Source organism: Phasianus colchicus, chromosome 36 (assembly GCF_987193195.1).
Source record: "Phasianus colchicus chromosome 36, bPhaCol1.hap1.1, whole genome shotgun sequence".
NCBI lineage: Eukaryota > Metazoa > Chordata > Aves > Galliformes > Phasianidae > Phasianus > Phasianus colchicus.
In genome coordinates this window covers 2,084,124-2,110,067 of record NC_143471.1, presented here as the reverse complement: position 1 = coordinate 2,110,067, position 25,944 = coordinate 2,084,124, and the positions used below count along the sequence as shown (strand labels likewise).

The 25,944-nt window shown below is 62.6% G+C and overlaps 2 protein-coding genes and 1 non-coding gene across 5 annotated transcripts in view; all 3 read right to left on the bottom strand.

Annotated features, from left to right (window-relative positions):
• Positions 1–16,004, bottom strand: part of AURKB (aurora kinase B) — a 28,425-nt gene extending 12,421 nt beyond the window's left edge. Inside the window, exons 1-6 of the mRNA XM_090129343.1 lie at positions 15,845–16,004; positions 15,241–15,278; positions 11,260–11,305; positions 10,831–10,891; positions 6,474–6,665; positions 999–1,137 (exon numbers count right to left, since the gene is read on the bottom strand). Coding sequence (XP_089985469.1) covers positions 999–1,137; positions 6,474–6,665; positions 10,831–10,891; positions 11,260–11,305; positions 15,241–15,278; positions 15,845–16,004 — 636 coding nt within the window. The remainder of the gene's footprint in view (positions 1–998; positions 1,138–6,473; positions 6,666–10,830; positions 10,892–11,259; positions 11,306–15,240; positions 15,279–15,844) is intronic.
• Positions 15,945–16,068, bottom strand: LOC116241807 (U8 small nucleolar RNA). Its single transcript, XR_004169598.1, has one exon. It is a non-coding gene; the product is annotated as a U8 small nucleolar RNA (small nucleolar RNA).
• Positions 16,069–16,758: 690 nt separating this feature from the next.
• On the bottom strand, positions 16,759–22,761 carry TMEM107 (transmembrane protein 107). 3 transcript variants are annotated; one of them, XM_090129520.1, is made up of 6 exons: positions 22,622–22,761; positions 21,252–21,344; positions 21,055–21,122; positions 19,397–19,497; positions 16,963–17,059; positions 16,759–16,854 (listed from the first exon to the last, which is right to left on the bottom strand). In XM_090129520.1, exons 2-6 carry the CDS (start codon positions 21,336–21,338, stop codon positions 16,785–16,787), a joined length of 423 nt encoding a protein of 140 aa, XP_089985646.1. In that variant the 5' UTR covers positions 21,339–21,344; positions 22,622–22,761; the 3' UTR covers positions 16,759–16,784. The 3 variants fall into 3 exon arrangements, with proteins under 3 accessions (XP_089985646.1, XP_089985647.1, XP_089985648.1); XM_090129521.1 differs by lacking the exon at positions 22,622–22,761 and adding an exon at positions 21,652–21,800; XM_090129522.1 differs by lacking the exon at positions 22,622–22,761 and adding an exon at positions 21,628–21,643.
• Between the last annotated feature and the right edge of the window lie 3,183 nt (positions 22,762–25,944).

Sequence of the window (25,944 nt, the reverse complement as noted above, 5' to 3'; positions counted from 1 at the left end):
GGGGGGGGTCCTTGGGGGCCGGTTGGGATTTGGGGGGTCCCGTGGGGCTCTCAGGGGACTGGTTGGGATTTGGGGGGTCGTGGGGGATCGGTTGGGATCTGGGAGGGTCCCAGGGGGCTGGTTGGGATTTGTGGGGTCCCAGGGGGCCGGTTGGGGTTTGGGGGGTCCCGGGGGGGGTCCTGGAGGACCGGTTGGGATTTGGGGGGTCCTGGAGGATCGGTTGGGATTTGGGGGGTCCTGAGGGGCTGGTTGGGATTTGGGGGGTCCTGGTGGGGTCCTGGAGGACCGGTTGGGATTTGAGGGGGTCCTGGGGGGTCGGCTGGGATTTGTGGGGTCCCAGGGGGCCGGTTGGGATTTGGGGGGTCCTGGTGGGGTCCTGGGGGATCGGTTGGGATCTGGGGGTGTCCCAGGGGGATTGGTTGGGATCCGGGGGGCCCCAGGGGGCTCCTGGAGAACCGGTTGGGATTTGGGGGGTCCCAGGGGGCCGGTTGGGATTTGGGGGGTCCCAGGGGGATCGGTTGGGATTTGTGGGGTCCCAGGGGGGTCCTGGAGGACCGGTTGGGATTTGAGGGGGTCGTGGGGGATTGGTTGGGATCTGGGGGGGTCCCAGGGGGTCGGTTGGGATTTGGGGGGTCCCAGTGGGCCGGTTGGGATTTGAGGGGTCCCGGGGGGCGTCCTGGAGGACCGGTTGGGATTTGTGGGGTTCTGGGGGATCGGTTGGGATCTGGGGGGGTCCCAGGGGGTCGGTTGGGATTTGGGGGGTCCTGGGGGGTCGGTTGGGATTTGGGGGCGTCCCAGGGGGCTCCTGGAGAACCGGTTGGGATTTGGGGGGTCCCAGGGGGGTCCTGGGGGGCCAGTTGGGATCTGGGGGGTCCTGAGAAATCGGTTGGGATTTGGGGGGTCCCAGGGGGGTCCTGGAGGACCGGTTGGGATTTGAGGGGGTCCTGGGGGGTCGGTTGGGATTTGTGGGGTCCCGGGGGGGGTCCCGGGGGTCTGACCGTGGCACTGCGGGGCTCGTCGAGGCGGCGGCAGCGCTGCAGCTCCTTGTAGAGCTCCCCCCGCGGGGCGTACTCCAGGATCAGGTAAACTCGTTTGCGGTCGTGGAAGTAATTGTAGAGCCGAAGGACGTTGGGGTGCCTGGGGGGGGCGACCCCAAAAATCACCACCAGGTGCCCCCCCTGGCTGTGATGTTATGGGGGGGAAGGGGGGACAGCATGGAGGTTTTTTTTGGGGGGGGGGGTTGGGGTGCTGCTGGCCCCCAGTGGCTTTGTTGTAGGGTTGGGATTTGAGGAGGAGATCCCGAATGGCAGCAGATGGCCCCATAAAGACCCCAAACAGTCCCATACGGACCTATATGGACCCTATGAGGCCCCATATGGCCCCAACCAGTCCCATATGGACCCCATGCAGCCCTATATGGCACCAACCAGCCCCTATGGCCCCTACATGGTCCCCTATGGCCCCAACTGGCCCCATATGGACCCCACGCAGCCCCATACGGACCTTTATGGCCCCAACCGATCCCATATGGATCCCATGCAGCCCCATGTGCTCCTATATGGCACCAACCAGCCCGCTATAGACCCTACATGGCCCCCTATGGCCACAACTGGCCCCATATGGCCACAGCCAACCCTGTATGGACCCTATGAGTCCCTATATGGCCCCAATCAACCCCATATGGATCCCATGCAGCCCCATATGGTCCTATATGGCACCAACCAGCCCCCTATGGACCCTACATGGCCCCCTATGGCCACAACCAACCCCATATGGCCACAACCAACCCTGTATGGACCCACACAGCCCTATATGGACCTGTATGGACCCTATGAGGCCCCATATGGCCCCAACCAATACCATATGGATCCCATGCATCCCCATATGGCCCTATAAGGCACCAACCAGCCCCCTATAGACCCTACAGGGCCCCCTATGGCCACAACCAACCCCATATGGCCACAACCAACCCTGTATGGACCCTATGAGGCCCCATATGGCCCCAGTCGATCCCATATGGATCCCATGCAGCCCCATGTGGTCCTGTATGGCACCAACCAGCCCCCTATGGACCCTACATGGCCCCCTATGGCCACAACCAACCCCATATGGCCACAACCAACCCTGTATGGACCCACACAGCCCCATATGGACCCCAAGCAGCCTCAAATGGCTCCAACTGACCCCATGCGGCCCTATATGGCACCAACCAGCCCCTATGGACCCTACATGGTCCCCTATGGCCCCAACTGACCCCATATGGCCCCAAACAACCCCATATGGACCCCATGCAGCCCAAATGGCTCCAACCGACCCCATGTGGTCCTATATGGCACCAACCAGCCCCTATGGCCCCAACTGGCCCCATATGGTCCCAAACAGCCCCCTATGGACCCAAACAGCCCCCTATGGACCCCAAACAGCCCCCTATGGACCCCAAACAGCCCCCTATGGACCCCAAACAGCCTCAAATGGCTCCAACTGACCCCATGCGGCCCTATATGGCACCAACCAGCCCCCTATGGACCCTACATGGTCCCCTATGGCCCCAACTGGCCCCATATGGCCCCAAACAACCCCATATGGACCCAAACAACCCCATATGGACCCCATGCAGCCCAAATGGCTCCAACCGACCCCATGTGGTCCTATATGGCACCAACCAGCCCCTATGGCCCCAACTGGCCCCATATGGACCCAAACAGCCCCCTATGGACCCCAAACAGCCTCAAATGGCTCCAACTGACCCCATGCGGCCCTATATGGCACCAACCAGCCCCTATGGACCCTACATGGTCCCCTATGGCCCCAACTGACCCCATATGGCCCCAAACAACCCCATATGGTCCCAAACAACCCCATACTGATGTCAGACCCAGTTCTCTATCAACACCCACAACTGAAGACTCCTCCCCAAATGTCCCCATAACCCCCCATGCTTTAGGTGGACCCAGATCTTGGACCAGACCCCCCCCCCCCAACAGGAGACCCCCACGTCCCCAAATGTCCCCATAAACCCCCACACTCATGGCTGACCCCCATCTCCATCAGACCCACAACTGAAGACCCCTCCCCAAATGTCCCCAAAAGTCCCCATAAACCGCCACACTGATGGCTGACCCCCACCTCCATCAGACCCACAACTGAAGACCCCTCCCCAAACATCCCCATAAACCCCCACACTCATGGCTGACCCCCATCCCCATCAACACCCACAACTAAAGACCCCTCCCCAAATGTCCCCAAAAGTCCCCAAACATCCCCATAAACCCCCACACTCATGGCTGACCCCCATCCCCATCTCCACCCACAACTGAAGACCCCTCCCCAAATGTCCCCAAAAGTCCCCAAATGCCCCACACTCATGGCTGACCCCCATCTCCATCCCCACCCACAACTGAAGACCCCTCCCCAAATGTCCCCAAAAGTCCCCAAACGTCCCCATAAACCCCCACACTCATGGCTGACCCCCACCTCCATCAGACCCACAACTGAAGACCCCTCCCCAAATGTCCCCATAAACCCCCACACTGATGGCTGACCCCCATCCCATCTCCACCCACAACTAAAGACCCCTCCCCAAATGTCCCCAAAAGTCCCCAAATGTCCCCATAAACCCCCACACTCATGGCTGACCCCCATCCCCATCAGACCCACAACTGCAGACCCCTCCCCAAATGTCCCCAAAAGTCCCCAAATGTCCCCATAAACCCCCACACTCATGGCAGACCCCCATCTCCATCAGACCCACAACTGAAGACCCCTCCCCAAATGTCCCCAAAAGTCCCCAAACATCCCCATAACCCCCCATGCTTTAGGTGGACCCAGATCTTGGACCCCCCCCCCACAACAGGAGACCCCCATGTCCCCAAACGTCCCCATAAACCCCCACACTCATGGCTGACCCCCATCCCATCTCCACCCACAACTAAAGACCCCTCCCCAAATGTCCCCAAAAGTCCCCAAATGTCCCCATAAACCCCCACCCTCATGGCTGACCCCCATCTCCATCAGACCCACAACTGAAGACCCCTCCCCAAATGTCCCCAAAAGTCCCCAAACATCCCCATAAACCCCCCACACTCATGGCTGACCCCCATCCCCATCCCCACCCACAACTGAAGACCCCTCCCCAAATGTCCCCAAAAGTCCCCAAATGTCCCCATAAACCCCCACGCTCATGGCTGACCCCCATCCCCATCTCCACCCACAACTGGAGACCCCTCCCCAAATGTCCCCAAAAGTCCCCAAACGTCCCCATAAACCCCCACACTGATGGCTGACCCCCATCCCCATCAACACCCACAACTAAAGACCCCTCCCCAAATGTCCCCAAAAGTCCCCAAACATCCCCATAAACCCCCACACTCATGGCTGACCCCCATCCCCATCTCCACCCACAACTGAAGACCCCTCCCCAAATGTCCCCAAAAGTCCCCAAATGCCCCACACTCATGGCTGACCCCCATCTCCATCCCCACCCACAACTGAAGACCCCTCCCCAAATGTCCCCAAAAGTCCCCAAACGTCCCCATAAACCCCCACACTCATGGCTGACCCCCATCTCCATCAGATCCACAACTGAAGACCCCTCCCCAAATGTCCCCATAAGTCCCCAAAAGTCCCCATAAACCCCCCACCCTCATGGCTGACCCCCATCCCATCTCCACCCACAACTGAAGACCCCTCCCCAAATGTCCCCATAAACCCCCACACTGATGGCTGACCCCCATCTCCATCAGACCCACAACTGAAGACCCCTCCCCAAATGTCCCCAAATGTCCCCAGAAGTCCCCATAAACCCCCACACTGATGGCTGACCCCCATCTCCATCAACACCCACAAACGAAGACCCCTCCCCAAATGCCCCCATAAACCCCCACACTCATGGCTGACCCCCATCTCCATCAGACCCACAACTGCAGACCCCTCCCGAAATGTCCCCAAAAGTCCCCAAACATCCCCATAAACCCCCACCCTCATGGCTGACCCCCATCCCATCTCCACCCACAACTGAAGACCCCTCCCCAAATGTCCCCATAAACCCCCACACTGATGGCTGACCCCCATCTCCATCAGACCCACAACTGAAGACCCCTCCCCAAATGTCCCCAAATGTCCCCAGAAGTCCCCATAAACCCCCACACTGATGGCTGACCCCCATCTCCATCAACACCCACAAACGAAGACCCCTCCCCAAATGCCCCCATAAACCCCCACACTCATGGCTGACCCCCATCTCCATCAGACCCACAACTGCAGACCCCTCCCGAAATGTCCCCAAAAGTCCCCAAACATCCCCATAAACCCCCACCCTCATGGCTGACCCCCATCCCCATCTCCACCCACAACTGAAGACCCCTCCCCAAATGTCCCCATACGCCCCACACTGATGGCTGACCCCCATCTCCATCAGACCCACAACTGAAGACCCCTCCCCAAATGTCCCCAAATGTCCCCAGAAGTCCCCATAAACCCCCACACTGATGGCTGACCCCCATCTCCATCAACACCCACAAACGAAGACCCCTCCCCAAATGCCCCCATAAACCCCCACACTCATGGCTGACCCCCATCTCCATCAGACCCACAACTGCAGACCCCTCCCGAAATGTCCCCAAAAGTCCCCAAACATCCCCATAAACCCCCACCCTCATGGCTGACCCCCATCCCCATCTCCACCCACAACTGAAGACCCCTCCCCAAATGTCCCCATACGCCCCACACTGATGGCTGACCCCCATCTCCATCAGACCCACAACTGAAGACCCCTCCCCAAATGTCCCCAAATGTCCCCAGAAGTCCCCATAAACCCCCACACTGATGGCTGACCCCCATCTCCATCAACACCCACAAACGAAGACCCCTCCCCAAATGCCCCCATAAACCCCCACACTCATGGCTGACCCCCATCTCCATCAGACCCACAACTGCAGACCCCTCCCGAAATGTCCCCAAAAGTCCCCAAACATCCCCATAAACCCCCACCCTCATGGCTGACCCCCATCCCCATCTCCACCCACAACTGAAGACCCCTCCCCAAATGTCCCCATACGCCCCACACTGATGGCTGACCCCCATCTCCATCAGACCCACAACTGAAGACCCCTCCCCAAATGTCCCCAAATGTCCCCAGAAGTCCCCATAAACCCCCACACTGATGGCTGACCCCCATCTCCATCAACACCCACAACTGAAGACCCCTCCCCAAACGTCCCCATAAACCCCCACACTCATGGCTGACCGCCATCCCCACCCACAACTGAAGACCCCTCCCCAAATGCCCCCATAAACCCCCACACTGATAGCTGACCCCCATCCCCATCAGACCCACAACTGAAGACCCCTCCCCAAACATCCCCATAAACCCCCACACTGATGGCTGACCCCCATCCCCATCCCCACCCACAACTGCAGACCCCCACCCCCCACCCCCAAACACCCCCCACCCCCCAAAATCCCCCCCCTCTGACCGGAGATGGGCCTGGATCTCGATCTCCCTCCTCAGCTGATGCTCCACTCCTTCCTTCTCGATTTGGGATTTGAAGAGGACTTTTAGGGCCACCACGAATCGGGATTTCTTCTCCCTCGCCAGGTAAACGTTCCCAAATTTCCCCTTCCCCAGCGGCCGCCCCACCTCGAAGTCCTCGATGGTGAACGTCCGCCTGTGGGGACCCCCCCCCAAAAAAAAAAGCCCCCCACGATGTCACTATAGCACACAGAAACCCCCCATCCATCCCTATAGTGCCCAGGAGACCCCCAGGGCCACCCAAGGGTGCCCCCCACCCCAGAAGCCCCCCAGGGGTCCCCATGACACCCCCATATTGCCCAGGAGACCCCCAGGATCACCCAAGGGTGCCCTCCCACCCCAAAAGCCCCCCAAGGGTCCCTATCACACCCCTATATTGCCCAGGAGACCCCCAGGACCACCCAAGGGTGCCCCCCCACCCCCAGAAGCCCACCAGGGGTCCCTCCTCACCCCAGAAGCCCACCAGGGGTCCCCATGACACCCCCATATTGCCCAGGAGACCCCCAGGGCCACCCAAGGGTGCCTCCCCACCCAGGGGTCCCCATCCATCCCTATATTGCCCAGGAGACCCCCAGGACCACCCAAGGGTGCCCCCCACCCCAAAAGCCCCCCAGGGGTCCCCATCACACCCCCATATTGCCCAGGAGACCCCCAGGGCCACCCAAGGGTGCCCCCCCACCCCAGAAGCCCCCAGGGGTCCCCATCACACCCCTATATTGCACAGGAGACCCCCAGGGCCACCCAAGGCCCCCCCCCCACCCCAAAAGCCCCCCAGGGGTGCCCATGACACCCCCATATTGACCAGGAGACCCCCAGGGCCACCCAAGGGTGCCTCCCCACCCCAAAAGCCCCCCAGGGGTCCCCATCACACCCCTATATTTCGCATGAGACCCCCAGGACCACCCAAGGGTGCCCCCCCAGCCCAGAAGCCCCCCAGGGATCCCCATGACACCCCCATATTGCCCAAGAGACCCCCAGGGCCACCCAAGTGTGCCTGCCACCCCAAAAGCCCCCCAGGGGTCCCCATCACACCCCTATATTATCCAGAAGACCCCCAGGACCACCCAAGGGTCCCCCCCCCACCCCAAAAGCCCCCCAGGGATCCCCATCTCACCCCTATATTGCCCAGGGCCACCCAAGGGTGCCCCCCCCCAAGCCCAGAAGCCCCTCAGGGGTCCCCATGACACCCCCATATTGCCCAGGAGACCCCCAGGACCACCCCAAAAGCCCCCCAGTGCCCCCCCACCCAGGGGTCCCCATCACACACCAGGAGACCCCCAGGACCACCCCAGAAGCTCCCCAGTGCCCCCCCACCCAAGGGTCCCCATGACACCCCCATATTGCCCAGGAGACGCCCAGGGCCACCCAAGGGTGCCCCCCCACCCCAAAAGCCCCCCAGGGGTCCCCATCACACCCCCATATTGCCCAGGAGACTCCCAGGGCCACCCAAGGGTGCCCCCCCACCCCAGAAGCCCCCCAGGGGTCCCCATCACACCCCTATATTTATCCAGGACCACCCAAGGGTGCCCCCCCCCAACCCCAGAAGCCCCCCAGGGGTCCCCATCACACCCCCATATTGCCCAGGAGACCCCCAGGACCACCCAAGGGTGCCCCCCACCCCAAAAGCCCCCCAGGGGTCCCCATCACACCCCCATATTGCCCAGGAGACCCCCAGGGCCACCCAAGGGTGCCCACCACCCCAGAAGCCCCCCAGGGGTCCCCATCACACCCCTATATTATCCAGAAGACCCCCAGGACCACCCAAGGGTGCCCCCCCCCCCAGAAGCCCCCAGGGGTCCCCATCACACCCCTATATTTATCCAGGAGACCCCCAGGACCACCCCAAAAGCCCCCCAGTGCCCCCCCACCCAGGGGTCCCCATCCATCCCTATATTGCCCAGGAGACCCCCAGGACCACCCAAGGGTGCCCCCCCACCCCAGAAGCCCCCCAGGGGTCCCCATCACACCCCTATATTTATCCAGGACCACCCAAGGGTGCCCCCCCGCAACCCCAGAAGCCCCCCAGGGGTCCCCATCACACCCCTATATTGCCCAGGAGATCCCCAGGACCACCCAAGGGTCCCCCCCCACCCCAAAAGCCCCCCAGGGGTCCCTCCTCACCCCAGAAGCCCCCCAAGGGTCCCCATGACACCCCCATATTGCCCAGGAGACCCCCAGGGCCACCCAACGGTCCCCACCCCAGAAGCCCCCCAGGGGTCCCCATTACACCCCTATATTTATCCAGGAGACGCCCAGGACCACCCCAAAAGCCCCCCAGTGCCCCCCCACCCAAGGGTCCCCATGACACCCCCATATTGCCCAGGAGACCCCCAGGACCACCCAAGGGTGTCCCCCCACCCCAGAAGCCCCCCAGGGGTCCCCATGACACCCCTATATTGCCCAGGAGACCACCAGGACCACCCAAGGGTCCCCCCCCACCCCAAAAGCCCCCCAGGGGTCCCCATCACACCCCTATATTGCCCAGAAGACCCCCAGGGCCACCCAAGGGTGCCCCCCCACCCCAAAAGCCCCCCAGGGGCCCTCATCACACCCCCATATTGCCCAGGAGACCCCCAGGACCACCCAAGAATGCCCCCCAACCCCAGAAGCCCACCAGTGCCCCCCAAGGGTCCACATCACACCCCTATATTGCCCAGAAGACCCCCAGGGCCACCCAAGGGTGCCCCCCCACCCCAGAAGCCCCCCAGGGGTCCCCATCACACCCCTATATTATCCAGGACCACCCAAGGGTGCCCCCCCCCACCCCAAAAGCCCCCCAGGGGTGCTCATGACACCCCTATATTGCCCAGGAGACCCCCAGGGCCACCCAAGGGTGCCCCCCCACCCCAGAAGCCCCCAGGGGTCCCCATCACACCCCTATATTATCCAGAAGACTCCCAGGGCCACCCAAGGGTGCCCCCCCACCCCAGAAGCCCCCCAGGGGTCCCCATCACACCCCTATATTTATCCAGGACCACCCAAGGGTGCCCCCCCCCCAACCCCAGAAGCCCCCCAGGGGTCCCCATCACACCCCTATATTGCCCAGGAGACCCCCAGGACCACCCAAGGGTGCCCCCCCCCCACCCCAGAACCCCCCCTGTCCCCCCCTCCTCACTCAAAAGCCCCCCCCAGTGTCAAACTTGGGCCCCCCACCCTTCCATGAGCCCCCCAGTGCCCCCCATTGGGTCCGTCCCCCCACCCAGGACCCCCCAGTGCCCCCCCCTCACCCAGGAGCCCCCCCAAGGGTGACCCCTCCCCACCCAACAGCCCCCCAGTGCCCCCCCCTCACCCAGGAGCCCCCCCAAGGGTGACCCCTCCCCACCCAGGACCCCCCCAGTGCCCCCCCCCTCACCCAGGAGCCCCCCCATGGGTGACCCCCCCCTCACCCAGGACCCCCCCACGTGATCCCCCACCATTCTGTAGCCCCCCCAGGACCCCCCCCCCAAACCCCCCCCCATAGGGCCCCCCCCCCACAATAACCCTAGAGGAAAAGTGGGGGACCCTACAACGTCCCCCATTGTCACCCCCCCACTATCTGAGACCCCCCCCCCAAAAAAACCCCTCCCTATAGGACCCCCCCCCCAAAACCCCCCCTATAGGACCCCCCCCTCCCAAAACCCCCCCCATAGGACCCCCCCCCCCATAGTAACCCTAGAGGAAAAATGGGGGACCCTACAACATCCCCCATTGTCACCCCCCCACTATCTGACACCCCCCCCCAAAAACCCCTCTCCCCCCCCCAAAAAACCCCTCCCCACTCAGGAGCCCCCCAGGACCCCCCCCAAACCCCCCCCTATAGGCCCCCCCCCCATAGTAACCCTAGAGGAAAAATGGGGCACCCTACAACGTCCCCCATTGTCACCCCCCCGCTATCTGAGACCCCCCCCCCAAAACCCCTCCCTGTAGGACCCCCCCCCCACCAAAACCCCTCCCTGTAGGACCCCCCCCCCCCCCCACCAAAACCCTTCCCTATAGGACCCCCGCCCCCCACAGTAACCCTAGAGGAAAAGTGGGGGACCCTACAACGTCCCCCATTGTCACCCCCCCAAAACCCCTCCCTCCCCAAAACCCCTCCCTATAGGAAACCCCCCCCCCCCCAAAACCCCTCCCTGTAGGACCCCCCCCCCACCAAAACCCCTCCCTATAGGACCCCCCCCCAAAACCCCTCCCTATAGAACCCCCCCTCCATAGTAACCGTGCAGGAAAAATGGGGGACCCCACAACATCCCCCATTGTCCCCCCCCCCCATTATCAATAACCCCCCCCCCCCCCCCCCCAAAAAAAAAGACCCCATAACTTACGGTGGGTGCTGGGGGGTGGGCGCAGTGCTGGGGGGGGGCTCCACCGGGACCCGTCCAGCTGCTGAAGTTGGGGGGGGGGGGGGAGGAGAAAAATAACAGGGGGGGGGGTCAGGAAATAAATCACATCACACCGTGCCCCCCCCCCCATCCCATAATAACCCCCCCCCCTCCCCAAAATACCTGGCATGGGAAGGGCTCTGGGTGGGGGGGGGGCCACGCGACCGGCGGCCCTTTGTAGCAACAGCGCATCTGAGGGGGTCCCGGTGGTCGGGGGGGGGTCTTTACAGGGAACCCTTTGGGGTCCTGGGGGGGCCCCGTTCTGGAGGTGTGGGATGCAGTTGAAATAAATGAAGGGTGGGGGGGGGGGGGGGAACACACCCCAAAAATGGGGGATTTTGGGGTGGGGGGGTCGGGGAGGGGGGGGGTTACCTTTAGGGGGTATAAAGTGGGGTTGATGTTTTCCTTGTAGGACATCCTGGGGGGGGGGGGGAAGAGTAAACCCCAATGTTTAAGTGGATCCTAAAAGCCCCCCCCCCAACGACCCCCCCCCTAAAATCAGCTGTGGGACCCCCAGAGCATCAGCCCCCCCCCCAAGAAACCCCAAAACCAATTGAGGCCCCCTTAGGACCCCCCCCACCCAAAGGGACCCCCAGAACTCCCCAAAAATCACCTCCAGACCCCCCCCCCCAAAATCACCTCAACATCCCCCCCCCCCAAATCACCTCAAGACCCCCGACCCCACCGCAGGACCCCCCCAACCCCCCCCCCAATCCCCTCCAAGACCCCCAGAGCATCACCTCCCCCCCCCACAAGAAACCCCAAAACCAATTGAGGGAACCCCAAAGCCCCCTTAAGACCCCCCCCCACTGAAAATGACCCCCAGAAATCCCAAATTCACCCCCAGACCCCCCCCAAAATCACCTCAAGACCCCCAACCCCACATCAGGACCCCCCCAATTCCCCTCCAAGACCCCCAGAGCATCAGCCCCCCCCCCCAGAAGAAACCCCAAAACCAATTGAGGCCCCTTTAGGACCCCCCCCAATAGAAGGGACCCCCAGAACTCCCCAAAAATCACCTCCAGACCCCCCCCCCCAAAATCACCTCAAGATCCCCCCCCCCAAAATCACCCCAAGACCCCCGACCCCACATCAGGACCCCCCCAAATCCCCCCAAGACCCCCAGAGCATCAGCCCCCCCCCCCCCAAGAAACCCCAAAATCAATTGAGGCCCCTTTAGGACCCCCCCCCACCCAAAGGGACCCCCAGAACTCCCCCAAAAATCACCCCCAGACCCCCCCCAAAATGACCTCAAGATCCCCCCCCCAAAATCACCTCAAGACCCCCGACCCCACATCAGGACCCCCCCAAACCCCCCCAAGACCCCCAGAGCATCAGCCCCCCCCCCACAAGAAACCCCAAAACCAATTGAGACCCCTTTAGGACCCCCCCCACCCAAAGGGACCCCCAGAACTCCCCAAAATCACCTCCAGACCCCCCCCCCCCAAAATCACCTCAAGATCCCCCCCCCCAAAATCACCTCAAGACCCCCAACCCCACCTCAGGACCCCCCCAAACCCCCATATTCCAGGACCCCCATCAGCCCCCCTTGTCCCCCCCCAAAAGACCCCCATCAGCCCCCCTTATCCCCCCACCCCCCCCTCCAGGACCCCCAAAAAGGACCCCAATAAGCCCCCCATATCTCCCCCCCCCCAGGACCCCCATAATCCCCCCACCCCCCCCTACAGGACCCCCATCAGCCCTCCATATTTCCCCCCCCACTCCAAGAACCCCCATAACCCCCATATCCCCCCCCCTCCCCCCCCAGGACCCCCATAGGATCCCCATATCGCCCCTCCCCCCCAGGATCCCCCCCATAGGACCCCCCAGGATCCCCATCAGCTCCCCCTCCCCCCCCCCAGGACCCCCCTAGGACCCCCATCACCCCCCATGTACCTCCCCCCCCCCACGTCCCAGTACCCCCCAAGGACCCCCATCAGCTCCCCAAAAACCCCCCCCGAGGACCCCCATCACCCCCCATATCCGCCCCCCCAGGACCCCCATAGGAACCCCCCCCTCCCCCCCATAGGACCCCCATCAGCCCCCCATATCCCCCCCCCCAGGACCCCCATCAGCCCCCATATCCCCATATCCCCCCCCAGGACCCCCCATAGGATCCCCATCAGCCCCCCATATCCCCCCCCCAGGACCCCCATAATCCCCCCACCCCCCAATCCAGGATCCCCAAAGGACCCCCATCAGCCCCCCCATATACTCCCCCCCCAGGACCCCCCATAGGACCCCCATCAGCTCCCCAAACCCCCCCCCAGGACCCCCATCACCCCCCATATTCCCCCCTCATCCCCCCCCCACCCCAGAATCCCAAAAGGACCCCCATCAGCCCCCCATATCCCCCCCCAGGACCCCCATCACCCCCCATATTCCCCCCTCATCCCCCCCCCAGGACCCCCATAGGACCCCCATATCCCCCACTCACCCCCATATCCCCCCCCAGGACCCCCCATAGGACCCCCATCAGCTCCCCAAATCCCTCCCTCCCCCACCCCAGGATCCCCAAAGGACCCCCATCAGCCCCCCCATATTCCCCCCTCATCCCCCCCCCCCAGGACCCCCATAGGACCCCCATATTCCCCCCTCATCCCCCCCCCCCCCCCCCAAAGAATCCCCAAAGGACCCCCATCAGCTCCCCAAACCCACCCCCCATGACCCCCATCAGCCCCCTATATCCGCCCCCCAGGACCCCCATAGGGACCCACCGCCCCCCGGACCCCCATAAGCCCCCTTTATCCCCCCCCCGACCCCTGGACCCCCATCAGCTCCCCATATCGCCCCCTCCCCCACCCCAGGATCCCCAAAGGACCCCCATCAGCCCCCCATATCCCCAGCCAGGACCCCCATCGGACCCCCATATTCCCCCCTCATCCCCCCCCCCCCCAGAATCCCCAAAGGACCCCCATCAGCTCCCCAAACGCCCCCCCCAGGACCCCCATCAGCCCCCCCATATTCCCCCCTCATCCCCCCCCTAGGACCCCCAAAAAGGACCCCCATAAGCCCCCCATATCTCCCCCCTCCAGGACCCCCGTAGGACCCCAATCATCCCCCCGTATCCCTCCCCCCCCACACAGGACCCCCATCATCCCCCATATCCCCCCCCAGGACCCCCATAGGACCCCCATATTCCCCCCTCATCCCCCCCCCCCCCCCCCAGAATCCCCATAGGACCCCCATCAGCTCCCCAAACCCCACCCCAGGACCCCCATCACCTCCCATATTCCCCCCTCATCCCCCCCCCAGGACCCCCATAGGACCCCCATCAGCCCCCCACATCCGCCCCCCCAGGACCCCAATAGGAACCCCCCCCCCCCCGGACCCCCATCAGCTCCCCAAACCCCCCCCAGGACCCCCATCAGCCCCCCCATATTCCCCCCTCATCCCCCCCCCCCCCCCCCCCAGAATCCCCAAAGGACCCCCATCAGCTCCCCAACCCCCCCCCCAGGACCCCCATCACCCCCCATATTCCGCCCTCATCCCCCCCCAGGACCCCCAAAAAGGACCCCCATCAGCCCCCCTTATCCCCCCCCCCGGACCCCCATAAGCCCCCCTTGTACCACCCCCCCCCCCACCCAGGACCCCCATCAGCCCCCCCATATTCCCCCCTCATCCCCCCCCCCCCCCCCCAGAATCCCCAAAGGACCCCCATCAGCTCCCCAAACCCCCCCCCAGGACCCCCATCACCCCCCATATTCCCCCCTCATCCCCACAGGACCCCCATAGGACCCCCATATCCCCCACTCACCCCCATATCCCCCCCCAGAACCCCCCATAGGACCCCCATCAGCCCCCCATATCCCCACCCAGGACCCCCATCGGACCCCCATATTCCCCCCTCATCCCCCCCCCCCCAGGACCCCCATAGGACCCCCATCATCCCCCTCTCACCCCCATATCCCCCCCCAGGACCCCCCATAGGACCCCCATCAGCCCCCCATATCCCCCCCTCCCCCACCCCAGGATCCCCAAAGGACCCCCATCAGCCCCCCCATATTCCCCCCTCATCCCCCCCCCCCAGGACCCCCATAGGACCCCCATATTCCCCCCTCATCCCCCCCCCAGGACCCCCATCAGCCCCCCATATCCCCACCCAGGACCCCCATAGGACCCCCATATTCCCCCCTCATCCCCCCCCCACCCCAGAATCCCCATAGGACCCCCATCAGCCCCCCCATATTCCCCCCTCATCCTCCCCCCAGGACCCCCATATCCCCCTCTCACCCCCATATCCCCCCCCAGGACCCCCCATAGGACCCCCATCAGCCCCCATATCCCCCTCTCACCTCCCCCCCCCCCAGGACCCCCGTAGGACCCCCATATCCCCCCCCCTCCCCTCCTCACCCGCCGCCGGAAGCGCTGTGAGCTCCGTAGCGCCGCCGCTCCGCTTCAAATCTTCCTCCCGAGCGCCCATTGGTTCCCGCGCAACGCTTTGCGGCCTCTCATTGGTTAACGCTGCTGCTGGGAACCGCCCACCGCCACCGCCCCCCTCCCCCCCCCCCCCCGCTCACACCTCATTGGTTGGTTACTGAACTTCCGGGCTGGGGGAGGTGACTCCGGCAGCCCAACTTCCGGTATGGCTGGAGGGTGGGACTTGTTGGAAGCCGACCAGTCTTATTGGTTGCCTACACGACTTCCGGAAACTGTTCAGTAGTTGGCTTGATGACTTCCGGTCAGAAACCGCCCCGACTTCTGCAGGCGGGCAGTCGGTGGAATTTGCATAGCCGTTTCTCATTGGGTGGACGTAGTACATCAGGACGGATGCTCGCTCCCTATTGGTTCGTTTAATGACTTCCGGGGCGGGATCTCGGCGTTAAGCCGCTTTTTTGTTTCTCACATCGCGACGCTGAACTCAACCAATCAGCGACCGCGATCGGAAAACGAACGGACCAATGAGAAAAGAAGGCATGCCCACTATGTATTCTGCGCATGCTCAGTGCTAACTTACACTGAGCATTAAAAGGGGTGTACTGGAAAATTACAAACACCGGAAGCTCATGACCACCGGTGCCATTTCGGCTTCCGGCCTGCCCCCGCAGCGTGACATCATCAGAGAGGTGCCCGCGGGTGTTGCCGGCCCGCGTCACGTGGTTGTAATCACACGTCATCACGCTCCGCTCATCACGCACTGCCCGCACTGCGGGGGCAGGTCAGGATGTACCGCACTGACGACACCGGGCAGCGCCAGCGGGGCGGACGCCACTCAAAGCTACACCCGTATAGAGCACAGCGAGAAACGCCGAGGCCGTTCGCGCGTTCATCCAAACGGCGGTGACCCCCACGGTATCTCGCCCTCAGCTCGTCCCGCACCGAGCGCTGCGTTGTGCGGAAAGTGCCTTTTCCTGCCCCAAAATGCGCTCCCACAACGCACCGCGGCGCTCATTTACATAAAGTTGGAGAAGCCGGAGGGGAGCTGCGGCGGCTCAGCTCTTATTTGCATGTTGGGCGGGGGAATAGAACGCCGCGAGCGATCATTGGCTGTTCCGAGTGACATTTGCATAAGAGGCGGGGCAACGGGCGGAGCTTTATGAGCGCTTTATTGCAAACAAACGCGCAAAGGCGGCGGGGGGGGGGGAATTATGGGGTTCCCCCCCCCGAAATTAAAACATTTTTTACCCCAAACCGACCCCCCCCCGTACAAAACAATGCCCCTTCCTCAATAAACCCCCCCCCTTTTAAATTACCCCCCCCCCATCACCATAACAGCCTCCATTCCCATCCCATCATACTGATTTTGGGGGGGGGGGGATCATTTTTCCTTTAAAAAATACACAGCTTTCGTCCCCAAAGCGACCCCCCCTCCGCCCCCCCGTAAAAAATAAAAGCCTCGCCTATAATAAAAGCCCCCCCCTAATAAAATTAACCCCCCCCCCCCCCACAGCTTGACATCACAGCAACTTCCTTTTCCTCCCCATCGTGACCCCCAGCAGCAGCACCTCGGTGGCAGCGGGGGGGACGCTGGAAGGGGGGGGGGGGGCAAAAAAAAAGAATAATTTAAAGCTATTTGGGATTATGGGGAGGGGGGGGGGGGCTTCAGGTGTGCCCCCCCCCCATCTCAAAACCCACCTGCAAAAGCCCAGGGTGAAGGTGAAGGCGCTGAGATCCCACTGCTCCAATAGGCTCAGGCCCAGCGCCAGGGCGGCGCCGGCGTGGCTCAGGGTGGCTGCGGGGTTAAGGGAATAACGGACCCCCCCCCTTGTCCCCCCCCCCAAAAAAAAAGGAATATTTGGGGTCCCTATGGGGTCGCCCCCCCCCTCGCCCCCCCCCTCGCCCCCCCCCCCAGTCGATATTTGGGGTCCCATCACTCAGGATCCCATCGATTGCTGGGTTTCCCCCTCCCCACTTTGTAGCCCTCCTTACTTTGGGGTCCCCCCCCTTCTGCCCTTCCGCCCCCCCCCAAGGAAAATTTGGGGTCCCCCCCCATTTTGGGGTCCCTATGGGGTCGCCCCCCCCACTGCCCCCCCCCCCGGTTGATATTTGGGGTCCCATCACTCAGGATCCCATCGATTTCTGGGCTCCCCCAACCCCACTTTGAAGCCCTCCTTACTTTGGGGTCCCCCCCTTTCCCCCCCCCAAAGGAGAATTTGGGGTGTCCCCCCCCCATTTTGGGGTCGCCCCCCCCATTCTGGGGTCCCTATGGGGTCGCCCCCCCCTCTGCCCCCCCCCCCAGTCGATATTTGGGGTCCCATCACTCAGGATCCCATCGATTGCTGGGCTCCCCCATCCCCACTTTGTAGCCCTCCTTACTTTGGGGTCCCCCCCTTTCCCCCCCGCAAAGGAAAATTTGGGGTGTCCCCCCCCCATTTTGGGGTCGCCCCCCCCATTCTGGGGTCCCTTTGGGGTCGCCCCCCCCCTCGCCCCCCCCCCCCAGTCGATATTTGGGGTCCCATCACTCAGGATCCCATCGATTGCTGGGTTTCCCCCTCCCCACTTTGTAGCCCTCCTTACTTTGGGGTCCCCCCCTTCCACCCCCCCCCCGAAGAATTTAAGACCCCCACCCAAAATTTGGGATCCCTATGAGTTGCCCCCCCCATTTTGGGGTCCCTATGGGGTCGCCACCCCCCTCGCCCCCCCCCCCAGTTGATATTTGGGGTCCCATCACTCAGGATCCCATCGATTGCTGGGTTTCCCCCATCCCCACTTTGTAGCCCTCCTTACTTTGGGGTCCCCCCCTTTCCCCCCCCCATGAGGAGAATTTGGGGTCCCCCCCCATTCTGGGGTCCCTATGGGGTCGCCCCCCCCCATTTTGGGGTCCCTATGGGGTCGCCCCCCCCCTCGCCCCCCCCCCCCCCAGTTGATATTTGGGGTCCCACCATTCAGGATCCCATCGATTTCTGGGCTCCCCCCTCCCCAATTTGTAGCCCCCCTTATTTTGCGCCCCCCCCCCATTTAAACCCCTCCAATTTCCAGACCCCCCCTCCATATTTTGCCCCCCCCCAATTTCAGCCCTCTTCCTTCCTTATCTCACCCCCCCCAACATTTTGGGTCCCCCCCCAAACATTGGGAGCCCCCCCTCAACATTTTGGGTCCCCCCCCAACATTAAGACCCCCCCCCAACATTTTGGGTCCCCCCCCAAACATTGAGAGCCCCCCCCCAACAATTTGGGTGCCCCCCCAACATTAAGACCCCCCCCAACATTTTGGGAGCCCCCCCTCAACATTAAGACCCCCCCTCAACATTTTGGTCTCCCCCCAAATATTGGGAGCCCCCCCAAATATTGGGAGCCCCCCCCAACATTTTGGGTGCCCCCCCAACATTAAGACCCCCCCCAACATTTTGGGAGCCCCCCCCCCCAAATATTGGGAGCCCCCCCCAACATTTTGGGTGCCCCCCCAACATTAAGACCTCCCCCAACATTTTGGGTCCCCCCTCAAACATTAAGACCCCCCCCCAACATTTTGGGTCCCCCCCCAAATATTGGGAGCCCCCCCTCAACATTTTGGGTCCCCCCCCAACATTTTGGGAGCCCCCCCCCCAAATATTGGGAGCCCCCCCCCAACATTTTGGGAGCCCGCCCTCAACATTAAGACCCCCCCCAAACATTAGGAGCCCCCCCAACATTTTGGGTCCCCCCCCAAATATTGGGAGCCCCGCCTCAACATTTTGGGTGCCCCCCCAACATTAAGACCCCCCCCAACATTTTGGGAGCCCCCCCTCAACATTTTGGGTCCCCCCCCAAACATTGAGAGCCCCCCCCCAACATTTTGGGTGCCCCCCCTCAATATTGGGCGCCCCCCCAACATTTTGGGTGCCCCCCCAACATTAAGACCTCCCCCCAACATTTTGGGTCCCCCCCCAAACATTGAGAGCCCCCCCCCAACATTTTGGGTGCCCCCCCAACATTAAGACCCCCCCCAACATTTTGGGAGCCCCCCCCCAACATTTTGGGTGCCCCCCCAGCATTAAGATCCCCCCCAACATTTTGGGTCCACCCCCAACATTTTGGGAGCCCCCCCCCCCAAATATTCGGTGGCCCCCCCCCCCGAATTTGTAGGATACACAGCAGCCCCTGAGCGGGGTGAAAAATGGACACCCCCGAAAAAAAACCCCCCAGTTCCACGGCCATCAGCCCCAGCGCCGACCCCACAACACACAGCAGCCTGGGGGGGGGCAAAGGGGTGGGGGGGGGGCATTAATTTGGGGGGGGGGGGCTATAGGGTACCCCATAACCCCCCCATAAACCCCCCCCCCCCATGACAAACCCCACAGCAGTGTGGGGGATTTGGGGTATGGGGGGGGGGAACAGGGATTATTTGCGGGGGGGTCCTTATTGGGGGGGCAGGATCCCTCTTTGGGGGGGGGGTGGTTAATTGGGGGGGTGTTAATTGGGGCGGGGGGGGGGGTCTTAATTGGGGGGGGGGCTATAGGGTACCCCATAAACCCCCCCCCCCCATGACAAACCCCACAGCAGTGGGGGGGATTTGGGGTATGGGGGGGGGCACAGGGATTATTTGGGGGGGGGTCGTTATGGGGGGGGGGGGTTGGGGTCCATGGGGGTGGCAGGATCCCTCTTTGGGGGGGGGTGGTTAATTGGGGTGGTGTTAATTGGGTGGGGGGCTATAGGGTACCCCATTACCCCCCCCATTACAAACCTCACAGCAGTGTGGGGGATTTGGGGTTTGGGGGGGGCACAGGGATTATTTGGGGAGGATCCTTAGTGGGGGGGGGCAGGATCCCTCTTTGGGGGGGGGTCGTTATTGGGGGGGGGGTTAATTGGGGGGGTGTTAATTGGGGGGGGGGCTATAGGGTACCCCATAACCCCCCCCCCCCCATGACAAACCCCACAGCAGTGTGGGGGATTTGGGGTATGGGGGGGGGGAACAGGGATTATTTGGGGGGGGGGGTCCTTATTGGGGGGGCAGGATCCCTCTTTGGGGGGGGGGTGGTTAATTGGGGGGGGGTGTTAATTGGGGGGGGGGGGGGCTATAGGGTACCCCATAACCCCCCCATAAACCCCCCCCCATGACAAACCCCACAGCAGTGTGGGGGATTTGGGGGATTGGGGGGGGGGGCAAAGAGATTATTTGGGTGGGGGTCGTTTTGGGGGGGGGAGGGGGGGGATGTGGGTCCTTTTGTGGGGTGGGGGGGTCACAGTCCTTATGGGGGGGGGCTGAGGGTCTCTGGGGCACTTTGGGTTCTTGGGGGGGGGGGCAGGATCCTCATGGAGGTCTCAGGGTCTCATGTTTTTGGGGGAGGGGGGGAGGATCCCATTTGGGGGGGGGGGCAAAGAGATTATTTGGGTGGGGGTCGTTTTGGGGGGGGGAAGGGGGGGATGTGGGTCCTTTTGTGGGGTGGGGGGGTCACAGTCGTTATGGGGGGGGGGTCTGAGGGTCTCTGGGGCACTTTGGGTTCTTGGTGGGGGGGGGCAGGATCCTCATAAAAGGGGCAGGGTCCCATTTTTGGGGGGGGGGGGGGGCAAAGAGATTATTTGGGGTGGGGTCGTTTGGGGGGGGGAAGGGGGGGATGTGGGTCCTTTTGTGGGGTGGGGGGGTCACAGTCCTTATGGGGGGGTCTGAGGGCCTCATGGAGGTCTCAAGATCCCCGTTTTTTTTTTTGGGGGGGGGGATTTAGGGTGTATTGGGGCTCATTGTGGGGTGTCAGTGTCCCTCTGGGGGGGGGGGTCGTTGTTTTCCCCCCCCCATTTCCTCCCCACTCACTGAGTGTCGGCCTTGCTGTATTCCTCCCTTGAGAACTCGAGGGGCAGCGTGGCGCGGACGTGGGGGTCCTGTGGGGGGGGTTTATTTTATTTTATTTTTTGGGGGGGGGCAGACGTCAAAATGGCGGCTTTAGGGCTTGGAATTGAGGAAGGGGGGTGGGAGTTTTTGTTTTTTTTGTGGGGGGGGGCCCTACTCACCCTCGCCATGGCGGCTGTGAGCAGCGCTACCAGGTGAGCCATCATCGTCAGGAAACGGGCCGGAACCAGGATCCCCAATGGGGCCATAAGGACCTGGGGGGGTCGAGGGGGGGGGACACAGTGTGTGTGACCCCCCCTCATCCTATAGAACCCCCTCCCACCCCATAGAAGCCCCCACCCCCTTTACCCCTCAGGCTCCATGCCCCGCGCTAGGCCTCGCGTTGCCATGGCAACCCCAAATCCATCCCAGTGCCTTGGGGACATGGGGGGGGTGACAGTGTGACCCCCCCACCCCATAGAACCCCCCCCCCAACCCATAGAAGCCCCCTCACCCCATAGAACCCCCCCCCCTTCCCAACCCATAGAAGCCCCCCACCCCTCTGCCCCCCAGGCTCCACACCTCACACTAGGCCTCACTCAGGCTCCATGCCCCATGCTAGGCCTCTCGTTGCCATGGCAACCCCAAATCCATCCCAGTGCCTTGGGGACATGTGGAGGGTGACAGTGTGACCCCCCCCCAACCCATAGAAGCCCCCTCACCCCATAGAACCCCCCCCCATCCCATAGAAGACCCCCCACCCCTCTGCCCCCCAGGCTCCATGCCCTGCGCTAGGCCTCGCGTTGCCATGGCAACCCCAAATCCATCCCAGTGCCTTGGGGACATGGGGGGGGTGACAGTGTGACCCCCCCACCCCATAGAACCCCCCCCCCAACCCATAGAAGCCCCCTCACCCCATAGAACCCCCCCCCCTTCCCAACCCATAGAAGCCCCCCACCCCTCTGCCCCCCAGGCTCCACACCTCACACTAGGCCTCACTCAGGCTCCATGCCCCATGCTAGGCCTCTCGTTGCCATGGCAACCCCAAATCCATCCCAGTGCCTTGGGGACATGTGGAGGGTGACAGTGTGACCCCCCCCCAACCCATAGAAGCCCCCTCACCCCATAGAACCCCCCCCCATCCCATAGAAGACCCCCCACCCCTCTGCCCCCCAGGCTCCATGCCCTGCGCTAGGCCTCATGTTGCCATGGCAACCCCAAATCCATCCCAGTGCCTTGGGGACATGGGGGGGTGACAGAGTGACCCCGCCACCCCATAGAACCCCCCCCCCAACACATAGAAGCCCCCTCACCCCATAGAACCCCCCCCCCTCCCAACCCATAGAAGCCCCCCACCCCTCTGCCCCCCAGGCTCCATGCCCTGCGCTAGGCCTCACGTTGCCATGGCAACCCCAAATCCATCCCAGTGCCTTGGGGACATGGGGGAGGTGACAGTGTGACCCCCCCATCCGATAGAACCCCCCCCCCACCCCATAGAGCCCCCCCAAGCCCATAGAATCGCCCCCACCCCTCTGCCCCCCAGGCTCCACACCTCGCACTAGGCCTCACTCAGGCTCCAAGCCCCGCGCTAGGCCTCGCGTTGCCATGGTAACCCTCGGGCCAACCCCGCTGCACGCACTGCGCATGCGCCGCGCGCTTTCCTCCCTTTTCCCCTTACCCCCCCTCCGCTGCAGCACTGCGCATGCGTAGAACCCGGCCGTGAGCCCCGCGCATGCGCAGTCACATTTTCCGCCATGCTCCCCCCCCCCCCCATTTTGGGTCCTCCTCCACATTCCCCTCCTCCACTTTTTCCTCCCATTCCCCCCCCCCAATTTTGGTTCCCCCCCCCACTTTGCTCCCCCCCCCAATTTGTGGTTCCCCATCCTTACCCCCCATTCTCCCCCCCCCCTCCATTTTGGGACCCCCTCCCTATTCCCCTCCCCCACTTTTTAGTCCCATTCCCCCCCCCAATTTTGGTTCCCCCCCCCACTTTGCTCCCCCCCCCCCAATTTGTGGTTCCCCATCCTTACCCCCCCACTCCCCCCCCCCCCAATTTTGGGACCCCCTCCACGTTCCCCTCCCCCACTTTTCGCTCCCATTCCCCCCCCCTCCAATTTCCCCCCCCCACTTTGCTTTCCCCCCCCAATTCAGGGGTCCCCATCCTTACCCCCCCATTCTCCCCCCCCCCCCAATTTTAGGACCCCTTCCCCATTCCCCTCCCCCACTTTTTGCTCCCATTCCCCCCCCCCCTCCAATTCCCCCCTCCCACTTTGCTACCCCCCCAATTTGTAGTTCTCCATCCTTCCCCCCCCATTCCCCCCCCCCCCCATTTTGGGACCCCCTCCCCATTCCCCTCCCCCACTTTTTGCTCCCATTCCCCCCCCAATTTTGGTTCCCCCCCCCACTTTGCTCCCCCCCCCCCAATTTGTGGTTCCCCATCCTTACCCCCCCACTCCCCCCTCCCCCATTTTGGGACCCCCTCCACATTCCCCTCCCCCACTTTTTGCTCCCATTCCCCCTCCCCGCCCCCCAATTTCGGTTCTACCCCCAATTTGGGGTTTTGGCCCCATTCCCCCCCCATCCCCCCAATTTCCCCCCCCCCCACTTTGCAACCCCCCCCCAATTTGGGGGTCCCCAACCCTAGCCCCCCCCATTCACCCCCCCCACCCTCATTTTGGGGTCTCCTCCATCACTTTTTTGAACCATTCCCCTTACCCCAATTTGGGGTCCCACCCCTACACCCCCCCCCATTTTGGTTTTGGGGTCATTGACCAAACAAAGGGGGGGGGCAAAATGGAAAGGTGGGCGTGGCTTAAGGAAGGGGCGGAGCTAACGGGAGAATTAATTAGCATGGGTGATTAGGGAGGGGACAAACAGGCAGAAGGTGTGAATGACAGGGGAGGAAAAACATGATGAATGGGCGTGGGGGCGGGGCTTAGGGAAGGGGGCGGGGCTTACAGAAAGGTTGAATGGAGGCAGGCGAATGGGGAATGAGGGAGTGGGCGGGGTTTAGGGAAGGGGCGGGGCTTAGGGGAAGCTGAATGGGACACGAGAGAATGAGGCCGAGGGAAGGTGGGCGGAGCTTAGCAAAATGGGCGGGGCTTAGGGAAGGGGGCGTGGCTTAAGGAAGGAGGACTGAGTACAGCAGAATAAGGAACAAGGGAAGGGGCGGGGCTTAGGGGAAATGGGCGGGGCTTAGGGGAAATGGGCGGGGCTAAGGGAAGGGGGCGGGGCTTAAGGAAGGACTGGATACGGGTGAATGGGGGACAAGGAAAGGGGCGGGGCTTAGGGGAAATGGGCGGGGCTTAAGGAAGGGGGCGGGGCTTAGAGAGGGATGAATGGAAGAGGCAGGGAGCAAACTGTGAGGGGGCGGGGCTAAGGGAAGGGGGCGGGGCTTGGGGAGAGGGGGTGTGGCTTAGGGTAAGATGAATGGAGGGAGATGAAGTGCGGAGTACAAAAGGGGCGGGGCTTAGGGAGGGGGCGGGGCTTCGCGAAGGGGAGGGGCTTAAGGAAGGGCGAACTGACAGGTGAGCAGAGAAGGAAAGGGGAGGGGCTTAAGAGAGGGGGAGGGGCTTGTGGGAGGGGGCGGGGCTAAGGGAAGGATGATTGGATACAGGGGAGCGGAGTATGGGAAAAGGGGCGGGGCTTAACGAAGGGGCGGGGCTTAGGAAAGGGGCGGGGCTTAGCGCTGGAGGAATGCATACAGGTGAGAGTGGCCAATGAAGGAAGGGGTGTGGCTTAATAAAGGGGCGGGGCTTAACGAAGGGGGCGGGGCTTAGGGAAGGCAGGGCAGGAGAATGGATAATGAGGAAAGGGAGCGGGGCATAAGGAACGAGGCGGGGCTTATGCGAGGGGGCGGGGCTTAACGAAGGCCCCGCCCTCTCCCGCAGCCCACCAATGGCGGCGCAGCACCGATCTGGCTCCCCCCCCCCTTCCCGGGACCACGAAGCCCCTCCCAACGCTGCAGCCAATCAGAAGGAAGGGGGAGGGGGAAATGCGGCGAGCGCGGGCGCTGATTGGCTGAAGGGGAGGGCGGAGCGATGTGATTGGCGGAGAGCCGCGTGGCCGGCACGTGTGAGGAGCAGCAAAGGAAAGGGAGGGAAAAGCGCATGCGCCAAAGCGGTGAGGGGGGGGTAATTTGCATATTCATGAACTCATTAGCATACACGGTGGGAAAAAGGGAAGAATTGTGTTTTTTCCATATTCCATATTTTTGCATTTCTTTCTATTTTGGTGTTTTTTAGGGCACTTTTCCATGCTTTTGAGTTTCTTCTGTGCAGACCTTATGAATATTTTCCTTTTATAAGTGATATAAATGATATTTTTGAACAATATTCTTCACTGATTGTTTTCTTACAAAGCTTGGGGATATTGGAGCAACTTTGGGGCGTTTTCTCCATGTTTCAGAGGGTCTTACCAAGCTTTCAATTATTATTTTGTATTTTTAAGTAGTTTCATATATTTCTGCCACGAAAAATGGAGTGGAAATGGTGAAATTGAAATGGGGGAAATGGGGAAACGTTGAAGAAACAGAAAAACACAGGAAAAAGTGGGGAAGCGGAGAGAAAAAACGGAAAATATCACGAAACACGAGGAGAAACGTGGAGCAACAGGGAGAAAACAGAAAAAAAACTCGAGGAATTCGGGGGAAAACTGAGAAATTCGGGTGGGGGAAGGGTGGCAAGCCGCTCTATCTCACCCGGAGGCCGCGTCTCTATGGTGAGGTGAAGGTTGGCAGCGCGCATGCGCAGCCGCCGGGCGCGTGGAGCCGCAACCCCCTCCCCTCGGCGCATGCGCAGCACCTCGCCCCACCGCGCCACGCGCATGCGCCAGGCGCCAACGCCAACCGCGCACGCGTGGGGCACGAACCCCGCT

Bases quoted from the DNA above. Each gene is read 5' to 3' on its own strand.
- TMEM107 (XM_090129520.1), bottom strand. From the start codon at position 21,338: ATGGCCCCATTGGGGATCCTGGTTCCGGCCCGTTTCCTGACGATGATG. The intron at 17,060-19,396 runs GTATCCTACAAA...TTAACCCCGCAG, and splicing joins CCCCGCTCAGGGGCTGCTGT to CCACCCTGAGCCACGCCGGC. The intron at 16,855-16,962 runs GTGGGTTTTGAG...CCCCCCTTCCAG, and splicing joins TTCACCCTGGGCTTTTGCAG to CGTCCCCCCCGCTGCCACCG.